This window comes from Vanessa tameamea, chromosome 9, assembly GCF_037043105.1.
Source record: "Vanessa tameamea isolate UH-Manoa-2023 chromosome 9, ilVanTame1 primary haplotype, whole genome shotgun sequence".
Taxonomy (NCBI): domain Eukaryota; kingdom Metazoa; phylum Arthropoda; class Insecta; order Lepidoptera; family Nymphalidae; genus Vanessa; species Vanessa tameamea.
Genome location: NC_087317.1, coordinates 4,608,943 through 4,625,770, shown reverse-complemented (window position 1 = coordinate 4,625,770; position 16,828 = coordinate 4,608,943). Strand labels below are relative to the sequence as shown.

The 16,828-nt window shown below is 30.2% G+C and overlaps 3 protein-coding genes across 3 annotated transcripts in view; 1 reads left to right on the top strand and 2 right to left on the bottom strand.

Annotated features, from left to right (window-relative positions):
* Mrps23 (mitochondrial ribosomal protein S23) overlaps positions 1–16,828 on the bottom strand; it is a 208,975-nt gene that overhangs the window by 139,514 nt on the left and 52,633 nt on the right. The gene's annotated exons all lie outside the window — the stretch shown is intronic.
* Positions 1,443–3,207, top strand: LOC113395142 (uncharacterized). Its single transcript, XM_026632699.2, has one exon. The coding sequence runs from the start codon at positions 1,474–1,476 to the stop codon at positions 3,205–3,207; it is 1,734 nt and encodes a 577-aa protein (XP_026488484.2). The 5' UTR covers positions 1,443–1,473.
* The window catches only part of LOC113394981 (extracellular serine/threonine protein CG31145), a 74,561-nt gene continuing 72,875 nt past the window's right edge, over positions 15,143–16,828 (bottom strand). The window contains exon 12 of the mRNA XM_026632486.2: positions 15,143–16,566. Within this exon, the coding sequence (XP_026488271.2) occupies positions 16,377–16,566 (190 nt within the window). The 3' untranslated portion in view covers positions 15,143–16,376. The remainder of the gene's footprint in view (positions 16,567–16,828) is intronic.

Below are 16,828 nucleotides of genomic sequence, written 5' to 3'. Positions count from 1 at the left end.
TAAAATGAATAAAAAAAGTAAAATATTATATATTACAAGATAATGTGACTGGAAATGAAAGAATTAGGTTATAGTAAAAGAATTGCGCAATTGTAGTCTCAACAAGAACAAATAAATAAGATGACTTTGTATACCTGTATATACCTTATATTGAGATAAATTATTTCTGTTTGTGCTTTTTTTATGCAAAAACTAATCTATAGCTTGATGTAGAACATCATATGAAATTTAACATGATGCGATCTATCACAGAGATAGCGTTGATTTTTCCGATGCATTAAGTATGTCAATGCTTGTATAACTCTTCAGTTTTTTACCTTATTAATTTAAAAATTTCCATGCAAAAATCACGTCATTCTGTTGCTTCGATGTTGTGGAATAAAGAAATTATATAACATTGTAGGTAAGTCAAGTGAAGGCTTTTTAGACAAAATTATTTGATTTAAGCAAATGTGCTATCACTGATTATATTGCTTACATTTTTTTCTATTTGTGTCGACTCGGGAGTTGCTACAAACAAAAAGGTGATTTATCTATTTCAATAAAAGAAGATGACCTAAAATGTATCCCTATAAAGTACTTTGTTTTGGTATTGACCCTATGTATAAGATAAAATGTAGAAAACAAGTTAAGAAAATTAAGTTTAAATTATGAAAAAAAAATATTTATATAAAAAAGAGAAGAAATTATAAAATTACTGAATGAAAGTTAAATGTTAAAAAAGCTCTATATCTAAGCTTAATTTTTAGTAATACCACAATCACTAATAATCACATATAACTCTGATATTATCATAGGAATGTAAGTTTTTATTTTTTAGGTACGAGTTAATATTAAATTGTATTTTAAAACTAACTATAAGTCAGAAATTACAATTGTATTATTCATTTATTCGTGTATAAACACAAAGTTACTCTATCCACTGAGCGGCCGAAAATTATTAAGTTTATTGAACCAACTAAACTAGTTATACAGAGGTTTGTAACCATTTGTAATTTGTTTACTTTATCTATTGAATACCAATTATTGATATAGTGGCTAAAGATGAATCGTATTATTTAAATTATTGTTCCAAATTTACCAACGAACATTATTTCAATGAATTTCAGTGTGAATACATGAACGACTAATTAAATACAATTTTTATCACATTACTGTGACAGTTCATAATATAATTATTTGAATATGAAGTATAATAAAGATACAAACAATACTAAAATAGGCAGTTGTTGTCTTACACAAAAAAAATGAAATGGAAAAAATAATGTTTTAATAATATGTACACAATAAGTAAATAAATCTATGTAATCAATCAAATCGATGTAGCACTCATAGTACTAACAAAGCTAATAAAACCTCTTGGCTATTAGCAGCGTAATGTATACCTACTTGAAAAAATATGACCGACTTAGACCTGACCAATAATCAATTAGAAGCAGCCGTCTCAGTCTTTGTATTTTTTCATATTTAAAAATGAAGAATATAACAATATTTCTCACGTTGTTTGTGTTTGGTAAATTTTTAAAGGCTTCTGAAATAATACATCAAGCAGCAACTATCGCAAATCAAGTATACAAATTAAACGTCTTGACGTCTGTTGTTTGGTGGCATTATGACCAACATAATGTAACACATTTTCTGAAAAAATTCAAAGGTTCAATAGTGACAGTTAAAATTAGCTATGAAAATTTTAAGGATACTAATTTTCATAAAACAGTTTTATACAAACAAACTGTTTTCTTTGCTGCTGCTCCGGATGAGTTTGAATATTTTGTTGAAAGAATAAACCAAGTTATTATTGTTCCTATACGCGTGATTATGATTTTGTCAAATCAATGGACTAATTCAGTCGATGCTTTTACAAAAATAGCGTGGAAAAATGATATCGGTGATATAATTATATTAAGAATCGATCCAAAAGGTAAAATTAGATATTTAACGTATAAACCATATGGAAAAGGAGCTTGTGCAAATTATACGGCGTTAGATTTGAATATTAACAATAGAGTTAATAAAACTTTCTTTATAAGGAAATACAAGAACTTTCATAGTTGTCCAATTCGAGTTACGATGCTTGAATTCATACCTTTCGTTCAATTGACAAAAGAAAATCATACAATTATTGAAGTCGGTGGTGTCGACGGTATTCTACTCAAGTTACTGCTGGAAAGATTAAATTCATCATTAGATGCAATTTTATATAAAGATCATATTTCTGACACAAACAAAAACAAGACAGATTTTCTTGATGACTTAAGACACAACGCTGCAGATATAATAATACCCGGTCTTGTCTGGACATCAAAAAGATATGCAGTTGTACAAGTGTCATACTCATATAATAGCATAAATGTGGTTTGGTGTATGCCCGAACGTCGCGAAATACACGAGTGGGCTAAAATTCTATTGCCTTTTATCAATGTATCAACGCTACTTATTTTGGCGGGATTTTTCTTTATGTTTATCATAATGAAGCTCGCTAATAGAATCGCAAAAAAATCTGATAATGAAATAATTTTTAGAATGCTGAGTATATTCCTCGGCCAAGTTATAAGATATTATTCAAGTTATTGGCTAATAAATAGCTTGTATAACTTTTGGATTTGGTTTTGCATAATTGTTCGTATATCATATCAAGGAAATCTTATTGATGGATTGCGAAAAACTATTTTAGAACCAAAGATATCATCACTGGATGAAGCAATGCAAGTCGTAGACGGAGTTGGAGGTTCGATAGCATTTCTAGAATATTATCGCAATACATCAATTGAAAATAAATTTATAAAGTTGAAATTGAAAAATATTACGAGCTACATCAACGATATAGGCGCTGGAAAAAGATTTTTGCTTGCAGTTGATTTGTTACAAGTAAAATTTTATAATCAAGCTGTACAAATTCTCGAAGAAAACGTAACGACCATGCCAAAAAGTTTTTATATGCGGCCTCGTTGGTCAGCTTCTTCTGAAATTTCTCGTATTATTAGCCATATAGTAGAATCCGGTCTCTACATGAAAATACAGAATGATATAATCTTGAAGTTATTATTGCGGAACGAAAAATTAAGTAAAATAGATGATTCTTTGAAACCAATGGGAATGGAGTTATTGAAGTCCTGTTTCTATGGGCTTATTTGTATGTACATAATAAGTTCGGTCGTTCTTACGATAGAAATTTTATGGAGTAAGTACAAGATAAAAAAAACATAAACGTTGATGTCATTTTAATAACTCACCTCAATCTGATGGAACTTGGGCATACGCATCACATTAAATGTAACCCCAATTAAGAGGATTACTTAATATGCGTAATACATAAATTGAGATAATTATTATGCTATGAGAGTAATACTAAATAACTTTGTATTAATAATATGTAAGTTTTCGTGTGCTATAATATTAAGCTGTGGAAATTGAACAAATTAATATTTTAACTCAGCAATATTCGTACTTAAAGAAACATATTTTTTGTGTATTCATACACTTTCATAATCCTTCTATTACCTTCACCTTCGCACCATTCTGATTTATTTACTTAAATCTAAAAACTGAAACTGAAATGACACCGCTACTATTAATATAGGACACTAACTGCCCGTTCTGACTTCGTGCAGGTGAAATAAGAACTTTTTTACTCTCCGATTGCAGCCCTACCCTCTACCGGGTCCTCAATAAATTAAAAAAAATAACGCTCCACGGTCCAAACGTTTAGGAGGAAGGTACATACACATGTACACAATATTTATATACGAAAATTTAAAGACAAATCTGTAATTGTATGTATGTATATTTTATTATAGTACCGTAATTTTAGTCTCAAAACTCTTTTGTGTATAAATTTTGAATTTCAAATAAACACTTATAGAACTATTGTTTTTTTATTGTAAAGATATGAATATATAGCAAGACAAGAATGTTCTATTTTCTAATAAACGTTTGTAAGCAATAAAAATGACTATACATTCAAAAAAATATATATTATCGTTGTATTATTAGAAATCCATGTGAAATCTCTTAAAGTAAAATTCTCTCTATATATATTGCCATCTCTGTCTGACATCTCTTTACAAATGTATCGAAATGTAGACATTTTCATATCGACTTAACCGATAAAATTATATGTTCTTAGAAACGAAATATGTAAAGGCAAATCGAAAATGATTTATATACGGAATACACAAACTCTATCAACATTTAAAGAACATTGGTACTGAGACCGGTTATCAATGTATTGTATAAGACAAATACAAAGTATTTTAAGAAAACGGACTGGCAAACTAAATTATGAGCTAACGATAGCAGATTTGATTTCCACTTAATGCAAATGATTATACAAGAAATACGAATGTTTACAGGAAGTTGTAATCGCGGCGGGTAGGATGCGGCGTTCCACAGGGGTCATTTTTCAGTCCAATACCAGCAACGCTGCGTTCGACTGACAATCTTTTTCGAGATGGGGATGTTGTGCTTCATGAATGACACCCTCATTACAGCGACGGTGCGTGGCTATCAAAAGGTGGCCGACTTTACAAAAGTTTTTTGGATTGAAATCTGGGCTTGAAGGTCTCTGTCACACAAACATAGGCCCCCTTTTTTCACGGTACACGTTTAAGTTGCAGCCTGAATGGAAGATGAAGCTTCGGGTAACATTTTGTCCAATTCGGTCCGGAACTTATCCGAACCGGCCGCTTTCTATCTAACATGGGAGAACCGAAAATAACGTGATGCGTTTATAAGCAGCCGTATATAAACATCTTCTATAGCTCTGTACGGTGAACCAATCTAGGAGAAGGCTCTTACCGTTCATAACAGGGTCTTCTGCGGAGACCGCAGAGAGTCATAACGGTGTGATTTATGAGAGCTTTGTCATAACTATACTTTTAAACATTACCGTTCTTTTCATTTTCATAAAGTTTGATTTCCTTATTTACTTGCGTTTATTTGAGGATTAAAGCACACATATTTATCTAGTTTGCAAAGTAATACAAACTTAATATATTTATAAATGCCTTTATTGTATAGTACACAACTAGCGTTATTGATATGTAGTTGCTGTGGATTCAGTGATTCAGTTCTTAGATTACATTTACAAGGTTAAAAAACTGAATTGAGCTCCGAATTTAATAGTAATTAACAAAATAATTAATTTTTTCAAAAATAATAATATGTTAATTATTTATAGTATATTTATATCACATGCTATTATTTGACGCGTACAACCATAAAATACTTTCAAACAAAATAGCTCTGCACTATTTTAATAGATTGCGCAACAGACTAACCACATCCTAAGGTACTTTTAAAATACTTTTGTTACCAAATATCAATGAGCCGCCTCGTATTGTTTTCCCTTACTAAGCAAACTAGCTCTTAGGAATGTTTCTAAGTAGTTGAGAAGTAGTAATTGTCAATGGAAATACTTACCTTAATTCCTTAGGTTACATTCTATATTATCAATCTGTCAGTATGCCTGACGGCTATGTCTTGTACGAAACCCTACCACCAAGAAGTAATATGTTCGGTGTGAGTGATTGTTAGTAAACCGAGTAAAAAAAACAAATAAAAATAAAGAGTATTAAAAAATATCAGAGACAACACTAATTGTGATAATAATAGCTGATTGGTAACTTTTTTTTTACATTGTTCTCGCTGGAAGCTGCTTTCCGAAACGGTGGTAGTATTTAAATATCGATGACTCAAAAACGCTTCATTGTGAAGTTTACTTGAATAAATTGATTTTGATTTGATTTGATTTGATTTACCGTTCATAAATACTGTATCAAATAAAGTTTATAATTCGAAACTTAAATCATATTTCATATGCACATCGTTATCATCAGATGATCTTGTAAGTAGTCTATCTCGAATTCTATATTATGTACTTTAATCTTGAGAGGCAGTCCCCCCCTAACTTTACACAATGTTTTTTAAATTTATTTATTTCATAATATGAATGAATTTATACAATTGCTTTAACCAGTTATATTCTTCGACATGACGGGATTTTTTTTAATTAAGCGATATATTTTATTAAATCTATAACAGGTGTGAACTATAAAACATTTTCGTATAACAATATGATCTGATAAAGAAAACTTTAGATATAATTTATACTTTTAAGAATTTTGTTTAATGTTGATTTAATAATTGAAACATTATAATAATTTGTAACATTTTAAACGGTTTATTTATAGTAATAATTTATTGAATTTTAAAGTAGTTATTTAATAAATATTATATGATAATATAAGGATGAATAATATGGATGCATTTTTTGTGACCTAAATCAGTCTATTCTATACGCCTAGCAGGGAGACATGTTTTCATGCAAATGAAATTTGTGGTGCTCGTTATCTCTGGGACGTATCTTTAATAACCATAAATCAACAAATCGAATCGTAGCAATTATTTATAACCTAGAAAAACCCTCGGTTTCAATTTTCCTGTTAAGAGATTAAAATGCTTTATGTCCATATACCGGAAATTGTCAAATTCATCCGCTATCATAGTATATTTGTATGTATACAATGAGAACTACATAGTATGTACATGTATTTTTAAAGGTGACAATGTTTAAATATAGAATTTAAAAATTCATTAATTCTTGTCCATGACATTATATTTAATTTTTAAATTTTGTTAAATTCAAGCTGAATTTTATTTTTTTGAATATTAATTTAATTTATGTGTGTTATGTATATAAATTAGTCATTGTATACAAAATTTTAGAAATATCGTTGTTTATAATCGAACACGTATGAGCATTTTTTTGTAAATAATGTTTTATTTAATTTAATATACATTCGGCTCGGATCGGTTATAAACCTCCGGGTACTAGATTCGAATCGCTAAAATGTATTGATTTTCTGTCAGGAAATTCTCAATATCAGTCACAAACTGTGGCATTGGTAGTGCTGCATTTCCGTACACCTGAAAGCATGTAAAGCCAGTCGCTTCTGATTGTCGTAATATGGGATTAAAAGAGTTAACAAACAGAGTGCAGTTGTGTTTTCGCAAACATTTCGTTTTGTTGTGTATTTTGATGTCTTCTTTTTCAATTCAATATTCCCCGTTAAGATTAAAATCGGCAAGCATTTCATCAAAATATCGGGTGGGCCCATCCAACGGTAAGTGGTCATCATTGCCATAGACCGTCCTACTAACTATAATTTAAAAAAAAATAGGAGTGTTTGCGGCGGGAAGAACTTTTGCGTTGCAGTTCGACAATCTCACCGCTTATTTATAATTTATTATTGTCGCTTCTTAATAATTTAAATGTTTTGCATTTATTTTTTAAACTAGCTGTGACTGCGACTTTGAACGTAAAAACGACGTTTGAATTTAAAAAAAGTTATTGTTGTAGTCTAAGTTACTCTTATTATTACATCAACTATCTGCCAGTGAAAGTTCCGTCAAAATCGGTCCAGCCGTTCCAGAGATTAGCCGGAACAAACAGTCAAACAGACAAAAATTGAAAAAATGTTATGCGGCGGTATATGTACCGTGTATACATACATATTCATTTAGTAAAAAGCGGTTATTTTAACATTACAAACAGACACTCCAATTTTATTATATGTATAGATAATTATGAATTATAATCACAAAATAACTAAACCTTAAAACGAAGGCAGATTTGATTGATGATGATTGCTATGCGTGCGATTTTTGTCACAAACTAAATGATATAGTCAATGTATATTTATGTTATGACTTGATGTGACTCAAAGGCGGAACTATATGCGCTTTGGCCGTCAGAAATTAAAATGCTTCAAGTCCCACGAGAGTCGCCGGATTCGTCCAATCCGAGATATCGATTCACATTTGTCCGCTCTAATTGAGATCATTTAGATTCACTACTTTGTTACTACTAGAGACCCTGATAGAGATGCTCTGTTTAAAAGGTAACATTCTTAGTTTTTTTTAATCCTCGGCAGCTACATGATTAAACATTACGATAATAATACAATGATATATTTTTATTTCTCATTATTTCAGTAACTATTTTTAATTCATATATGTATATATTTAATTTCTTAGTGTGAATAATTTTTATGTTAATAAATGTAGTTTTAAGCAATAAAGGCATTTATTTATCTTTTTTTTTATAAGAAATTAAAAAAAAAGATAAATAAATTAGTTAGGTGAGTTACTTATCAAGATATATATGAGGTAGTAAGTTACTTATCAAGATATTTTTATTAAGATAATTTTAAAATCTTTAACTATTCAAATGATATTAACATAATCAATGAATGTATCTGAAATAGCCTTTTCCCACTTCATACAGACACACGTGCAATTAGACTGAGCTTCCAAATCTATCTGATGAATCAACCAGCAGCTATTAAATTATTCTAAGCTTTTGGAAATACACTAAACCTATGAATAAGTTATACGGTGGTACTTTACCGGTAAAAATTTTCATAATTTATAAATTCAATAATATGTACTTATAAAATTATACTTCGATAGATATGTATTCTTTTAATAATTGATATTTTTATTGTGAGGAGGGTCTGTATTTACTGGACTATATGTGTTATTAAAATTAATTATTCTAGTTATTTAATTTATTTAGTTTACCAAACCATGTATTGCAAGCAAATAAAAGTATCATAACTAGTGATGATTATGTTAAAAACGAAAAAGGAGTAAAATCCCTGTAATTTCTCAGTGGTAGAGCGATTATCATGACGACTTGATCATAAATGAAATCAAGAAACTACATATGATGATCGCCCATTGTGACTGACATTAGTGGTAGCGGTCGTTCTCAGGAGAACACTCTCCCTAGCCAATTTAACCTGATATATTATAGTGCTTAAATTATATTCTGACAATCTGATATTCCGATAGGACAAAGATTTCACAGGAACAACGATTAACGGCTTACCACGTGATCTTGGATATTGGGCAGGGTTTGGTGGCACGGTATTTTTGTGAAGAAGAACACTGCACGAAATCATGATGTTTATTTTGTATAAAAGCATTACACTTTTTTATATATAATTATTGCTATATTGTTTTGAGTTTTAAAAGATTCTGAATGGTTTTTTTTTAAATTTTTCAATTGAATTATTTTGAACGTGTTCTGGCATCCTAATATAAAAGTGTATACAGTGTCCCACAATAAAGGACTAACCCTGTGTAGTCCGATAACAGAGGTTTATGTTCGCTCCTTGTATTAAAAGTGAAATCGTCATAAATTCTCGAAAAATCATTTGTATTTTTATTTTATATTCATATAATTAATCCTTGAAACTTGTGTGAATCTAAAGAATTTACGTCAATGAAATTGTTAATTTTGTAACAGGGATTTCATTGATTACTAATTGTAATCAATAGAATAAGTGTTGTTAATTGCTTAAACTATTTGGGTTCGGAATAATATATACAATTACTATTTTTGCAATAAAAAAAAATAAAGATTTCAGATCTCCAAATTATTTCTAAGCTTCAAATTTTCGTTTTATTTTGTATGTATAACATAAAATGTTTTTTTTTTAATATATAGGTTGTCCATTTGTATTTCATTTGATTAAATTGACAGAACCACTGGATATATACAAACAGTGTTATATCATTATACCATTAATGGTATAACACTAACTGTTTGCTTTCATTGGCAAATGGTATTATCAATACCATTTGCCAATGAAAGCAAACAGGTACGGTGCCTTTGATCCACAGAGTAACAACTAACTCAAACTCCATATAAGCGGTAAATGTCAATAATATTAAATAGAGTTTAGTATTGGTATTTTAAAGAATTAAAAGTTAAATTTGATCGAAAATGATTTATGGGTGACGTTTAACAAGTCATTGCCAGCGCATTCCCCATTTGTAATATCGGGGCACCGCATGGAGTAAACAATACCGCGCATGTTGCCGTCAAAAGCCAACGTTGTCCAAGTGAATTGTTGTGCCAGTGACTCCTATTTGGACACCGACGATAAATCGTCCAAAAACAATAGGCCAGTAGCGCCGCCTAGCGCCGCGCCATTCGACGTACATAAATCAGTCGTTCGCCAGCGCGGCCCATGTTGTATGGACAACTAAGTGAACATTCTTTAAATGTGTCACGGCACTTTGAATAACAAAATCGTTTATTCCATATTTATAATCGACATTTGTTTGAATGGCGAATAACGTTTTAAATTTCGTTTAAGCAGAACTTTGAACAAGCATTGAATCTGCTTGAGAAATCTTGTTTTTTTGGTTATAAACGGCGATTTTATTAGAAAACAAAATATTATAAGTATCTCGTAAATGTGTGTTTATTTATTTTTGATATTACGAAAGAAACATTTGAATATAAAGTATATAGGCCAATCATAATTCGTAATAGTAGAGTAAAAGGGGCTGGGCTGTATGTAACATCTTATTCGCCTAACTTACCTATTAAATTTCCAGCGACTTTATTTTCAGCATAAATTTTAAAGATATGAATGTTCAAATCTTTATCAACTTTTGTTAGATTACGACTTACAAAGTATTTTGTGTAAACGCTGCGAACTTGCATTCAACAGAAATGGTCGCGGAATCGATACTACACGGAAATATATTTATATGGAGATTGCATATATTTGTTTTAGTTGTTGTGTTGATCTTATAGGATTCATCAAAGTACCCTTTGTATGGTTCATTAATAATATTCGTAGTTGTTAAGAATATCGTATAGCAATTGTTAGTTCATAACAGCACATAATAGCTATTGTTAAGAAAATGCAACATAAAACTAAACTGTGACCTGAGCTTACTGTGATGAACTGATAAACAAAATGTTCTTAAAAAGTTATTAATTATTATCTTTTATATTAAATATATTAATATAAAAATATCAATATCGTGATATTTGTGTTGTAGTATAATAGAGCTATACAACCTGTTTAATTCTTAAGACCCAGTATGGCTAACTATCTTAAAGGTTGGATAATCGGCTGTACGTCGTTATATTTGCTCGATTGGGTGTTACTGATGAAAATGCCAAGTTACCTGTATTAGTGGAGATATGTGCCACAGGTCCGTTCAGAACAGCGTCTCGTATCGCGCAGATTTGATAGACTTGACAGAGGGGTTGCTTCACGATTTGCTCGTATCGACTATAGCCTATTCCAATGGAAGTAGGATAGATAAACAAACCTTAGATTTACGTATTTCATGCAATTTGTTAACAACTAAGCTTAGATTAATATATCTTTATTTTTAATACAACACTATTGCACTTAACCACTTATTTCTACTTTAATTCTACTTCCAAAATTTCAATAACAGTTTTGTCGACGTTTAAAACAACCATTTTTTCGCAAATCCATAGTGAATATCATAGATTAATCAAGCTCGACCAATGATATCGCGTCAATTTGCTGTCAAATGTTGTTAATTTGGCTTTTTTCCTGTTATGGTTGGAATAGAGTATACGTATAAAATTTCAAAAATTAGCCAAAGGTTCTCTTATTTTTTTTTTACTTCATATTCCAGTGTAAAAAAAGACTTGTGATAGATAGTTTAGGGATATGCTAATAATAATAAATTCAGATTTAGGTGCTTTGCATAACTATTTCTATTACTTCTAATTGGTTTAATGTGTCTATTTTTATTGGAGTAAAAGAGTTAATGCTCAATATTACGTTAGTTAACATACCGTGTACCTACACGGTATGTTAAGCACATGTATAAGTGCACTCTGTACCTGCACCAGTATAGCGTTCTCGCTCCTACGGCGGTGTACGACCCATCATATCAAACAAATAAGATCAGACAAGAGGCCAGTCGTAAAAGTTTTTCAAGCCCTTTGATATGTTACACAATGTGCCAACCCTAAATAAATGAGTTAAAGGGCAAACGTATGGTATTTGATATTAAAATAGCGACTATTCTTTGTTTACACTATTTATATTTTTTGTCTGCTTTTGTTTTAGTTACTTTCATTTAAAATCTATGCAATTTAATTTGCACGTTGTTTTTTTTTGAGATATTAATGGATCACCTCTAACTACTTAACTGTTTAAGTTATTCGTTTGTGGAACTCTTCTTCTCCTTCTCCAGACGCTAGATGTAGTGTAAAATTAAGTACTTTTGCAAAGAATTTAATAAATAATAATATTTAATAAAATTCTTAATATACATAGTATTTTATACTAAACGTCGATGATTATTTGAACTATTTGTTTGTCTTATGATCATTTATTTTCTTTCCTTCAATGCCAATAAAGCCGCTTCTTAATCTACGTTTCATCTAAGTCTCATTCGGTACATTATATTATATTTATCTCTCTGTTAAGAGTTTTGTATATATACATTATGATTTAGATCAGCGGACGAAAATGGGCCATCTGATTGCAAACAGTTACCACGGCCCATAGACATTAGCTCTGTAGAAACATGAACTATTATTTAAATACCAATGAGCATTCCTTGTGCCTGTAGTTGCACTGGCTCACTCACCCTTCAAATCTAAGTATTTTAATAATAAGCAATTTATTTGCAACAATGTAAGTAATGACGCATGCGGTATGCCTTATTTCTCTCAGGTATACTAATAGTTCGACAGTTTCAGTTTGTACTCGTGTAAACTAGGAAGTCTGAATGAGATAGGTAGTTTGAAAACTGTACACATTCAGACCAGAATATCCTTCAGAATACACAATATGCCGGTACGACGAAACATTGCGACAAACTCATCGGCTTTCATATTCGAATAAGCAAACTTATATCTAACCAGTTTAAATATTGAATGTCATGAGAAAATGTATTGTTCATTAAACGCAACTTCAATTCTTTAATCAAACAATCAATCAAATCAAATTAATAAAATTATGAACGTTTATAATTATTGAAATATTATCGAAAACCCGTCAAGGATTTGTGCGGCGAATTATTAATATAATAAGCGTTTGTTTACGATTGAGGGTAAATTGTAAGTAACTCAGAACAACTGTCGTCCCGTTTCATGATAATTCTCTTTGCCCCAATCTGGATGGCGACCTACAATAATTAAAATATTCCCTTTAATATAGCTCCTTCATTCAAAGAAATTCTTAAGACGGTAATGTTTGTTTTTAATTAGAAAATCTGATTTTCTATGCTTAAAATAAGAGAAGTTTATTAAAATATGCTAACAAAGAAATTGTAATAAACAAACTATAATAATTTAAACTTGACCTTAATTTGTTATTTATAAATCTTATTTATGACTTCCAAAAACGGTACGGTAACTCGATGAAGTCTAAACGAAATAGATGAAAATAAGAAAACAATTAATGTAGGTCTTATAATGTTATTTATGATTTAAATATCTGTTTTTAATATTTATGTTTTCAATCAATGTTTACATTTAAATATTTCCATTATTGTTTTGTTTTACATCTGTATGTATAATTGTTATTCAGTATTACAGTTTAAATAAACTTTCAATTTGCTAATAAAATGCGAAATAATGTTTGTTTGAAAAATGTCAATTTTCGAGATGCGAGAATTTCCCGCTATTCCACTCTTGTTATGCAGTAGATGATCCGACGTGTGGGAATTGACGTGATCATGTGAATATACAATTTTATAGATTGCGACATGTTTTCAGTAGTAAGTATTCACAATTCTGAACAGTAGCTGGGCGTTTTGGTTTCGTCAGTTTTGTAATAGATTTGAAAATATACACATTGAAATTGATATTTTATTGGGTTTTTATTTTTATTCCTTTATTCTCAAAATAAATTGTCAAAAAGAATATGGAATTCAGTAATTTACACAAACCTTAAAATACAAAAAAAAAACAAATATAAAAGTATGTTTTCTGATGCTACTTGCAAATAATATTCTTAGTATAAATATATAAATTAATTTAAAATAAAAAAAAACATTTATAATTTTCAAAGCAGATAAAAAAGATTAAATAAAACAGAAACGATTTTCTTTATTAATATGCAACAAAAAGGCTGTTAAAAGTTATGGCAAAATATTTTGCTATTCATATCCCCGTTTTATAGCGGCCGCCCATATCTTTGTGTTTCTTCAGCTTTATGTGACCTTTATGTGATTACGTCAAGGGGATCACTGACCCGCGAGAACCCTTTTGTAGCCATATAATTCGGTTTATGAAATTTGGTTTTGAAGATAGGATCTTTTAAAATAACGGTTTTTTTTCAACCAAGCCCCTCATGGGAATCATCATCTATCTAATAAGTGTTGCGCGTGACACCATCCTCCTCAATTGTATTTTCTCCATTGATATATATTCTCGACAAGAACATACATGTAAATTAAATGTTTCTTTTATTTAAATATTTACCAGCATTTGAACGAATTATACATGAATATAGTGTGATTCGAATGATCCGCTCCGTGCGATCCCACACTGAATGAATGAAAAAACTAGTGTCATGTTAACAGTCGGCAGTTCAGTTCAGTCGAAAGAGTGAGTGTTGGCGACGCCATATCTAGTGCGTAGCACATATTTATCGATATTTTATAAATGTCGAAATTAAAAAAAGCTGTTAATGCGCTTTTTAATATTTATCATCCAAGAAGGTTAAGCAGGTGATGAAAGTTTGTATGAAAATTCGTTATTTTTTAAATTAGAAACATTGCGGAGAGTGAAGAGGTCCGTTCAGCACAAAGTCCCGTACCGCACTTATTCATAAGGCTATAAGGGGTTGCACGAAAAGTTTACGTAAAAAAATGCGTTAAAACACTATTTAAAAGAAATTCGGCAAAAAAAAAGCCGATTTGGTGTTTTGTCATGTATTTGTACCACAATTTATTTATTTTTAAATCTTACCCGCTTTACCAGGACTCCAGCGCCGTAAAATTGCTTAGTTGTAGATTCATCATATAATAGAAATTTTAACGCAGGTTTTTTGTTCTGTATAATTTTTATATACTAATAAATCACTTTTGTCTCAGATCTGCTTGTTAACATATGCATTCATATTTTTGTAAAATAAATAATTAAAAATTAAAAAATAATTTTTAAAAAGCATTTTTCTTATCGTCCGAACATAACTCCCGTAGATATAACATACTTTATGTCATATGATTGGTGAAAAAAAATAACTATTGAATTTTATTTTCTGTTTCTTCTTCATAGTAGAAACTCGAAACAAAATATACATATCGATATAGATCAATAAAAAAACATCACAAGTTACTTTTTAAAAGTTTATTAACAATCAACAGACACGCATTACAGTAGCGTCATATATATCATACAATGTTTAAACACAATCATGTATATATGTATGTATGTAGGTACATCTTTGGCAAGTCGTCTATTTTCAACTGCGTTTCACATAAAGCCTCATATTAACTGACTCTGCCATTCCTAAGCTTATTCAAATTATAATTTGAAGTAGGAATAATAATTAACATTAACTTTTAAGAATGCTACTTGAACACACATATATATGTAATAAAAGATCTTTTTCGAAATATCATTCCAAATACGGTATAATTCATAGAAAGCGTTTGCTATAAAAACTATTTTGCATTTCAATGTTTTATTTAATTCAAGTATAAATAACATTTTAATAAATAAATATCCCAGAAAAATTAACGTATAATTCATTAACTAACGCCAACTTATAATTCGACAAATAATTTAAAATTACTAATAGAACTTAAATTTAACATTTATTTATTTAGTTTAAAATAAAATCGCAATAAACGCGGCGCAAGTAACTTAATCATATACAATGTGTCCACTCTAAAATATATATATGAAAAAAAAAAACTGCATTAACGAGTAACATAACAACAGAGACAGATAATAAAAACATCTATTATATAAATATCACTTGCAGAAGAACCGCAATACGATATGTCTTATTGAGCTTCGAGCTATGGTAACAGATTCACAACGAAAAATTGAGTTATCTTAAATATAACAGCTAATTTGCATTTAATTTATGTACAAAGTTTGCACTTAGCATAAGCTTGTTTCAGACTTAAACTTTCAAAATATACAAAAAAAAAACTATAACTAAGCTAATATATCAAACACGTGTTCACACAAACTATTGTCGCTTTAATAGATTTGTACAAACGGATAGATTTACACTTTTTTTTTTCAATTTTTGGCATGTAACATGGCTCCTTAATCAGTGGAATGGTTAAAAGATTATGCTGAATAAATTTCAAGATTTCATTTGGACAATCTTTGGCACGAAAACTTAATTCTAATAGTCTTTCTGGACCAAAGACCTGCGTTTGCGTTTGAAATCTTCCTATATCTAAATCAGGAATACGAGAGTTCGACTAGTGAGTCATTTTTATCAATTGCACCTTCCCTTACACCGCACTTCGTAACATTGCATATCACACCGTTATCACTGTCTTCAAACTGATCCTTCAAAAGTTCCAACACATTTACCTGGCTACGGTCATACAAAATCGTTCACTTCATTCAGTATTGGATTTTCTAATTTGTCTCTACACTTCCTAATTGCGTCCAGAACAGTGACTATACGTCGATCTAAAGCTGCTAGATGAGGCTCCCATAAAATAGGAGCCACTGGATCAGCTTTCAAAGATTCCCGAAGAACTGTTGATAGAGGTACGCCGTTGTGGTACCTGAAACGAAACAGACAAACAAACATGCAATGTGACAAAATGTTTGCTGTACTTTAAAAAAGAAATGCCACTCAAATATTATTCGCAAGACGTTTTTCTTATATTCGGTTAAAAATCATTACGCATAATGATTTTTAGACACTGTAAAGTATCTCCATCGTAAGTCAAGTACTTATTAAATGCCATTGTACAAATTATTTATCTACAAGTAGCTGTCGCCCGCGGTCCCGCTCCCATTTTTAATGTTGGTCGTCAGGTGTGA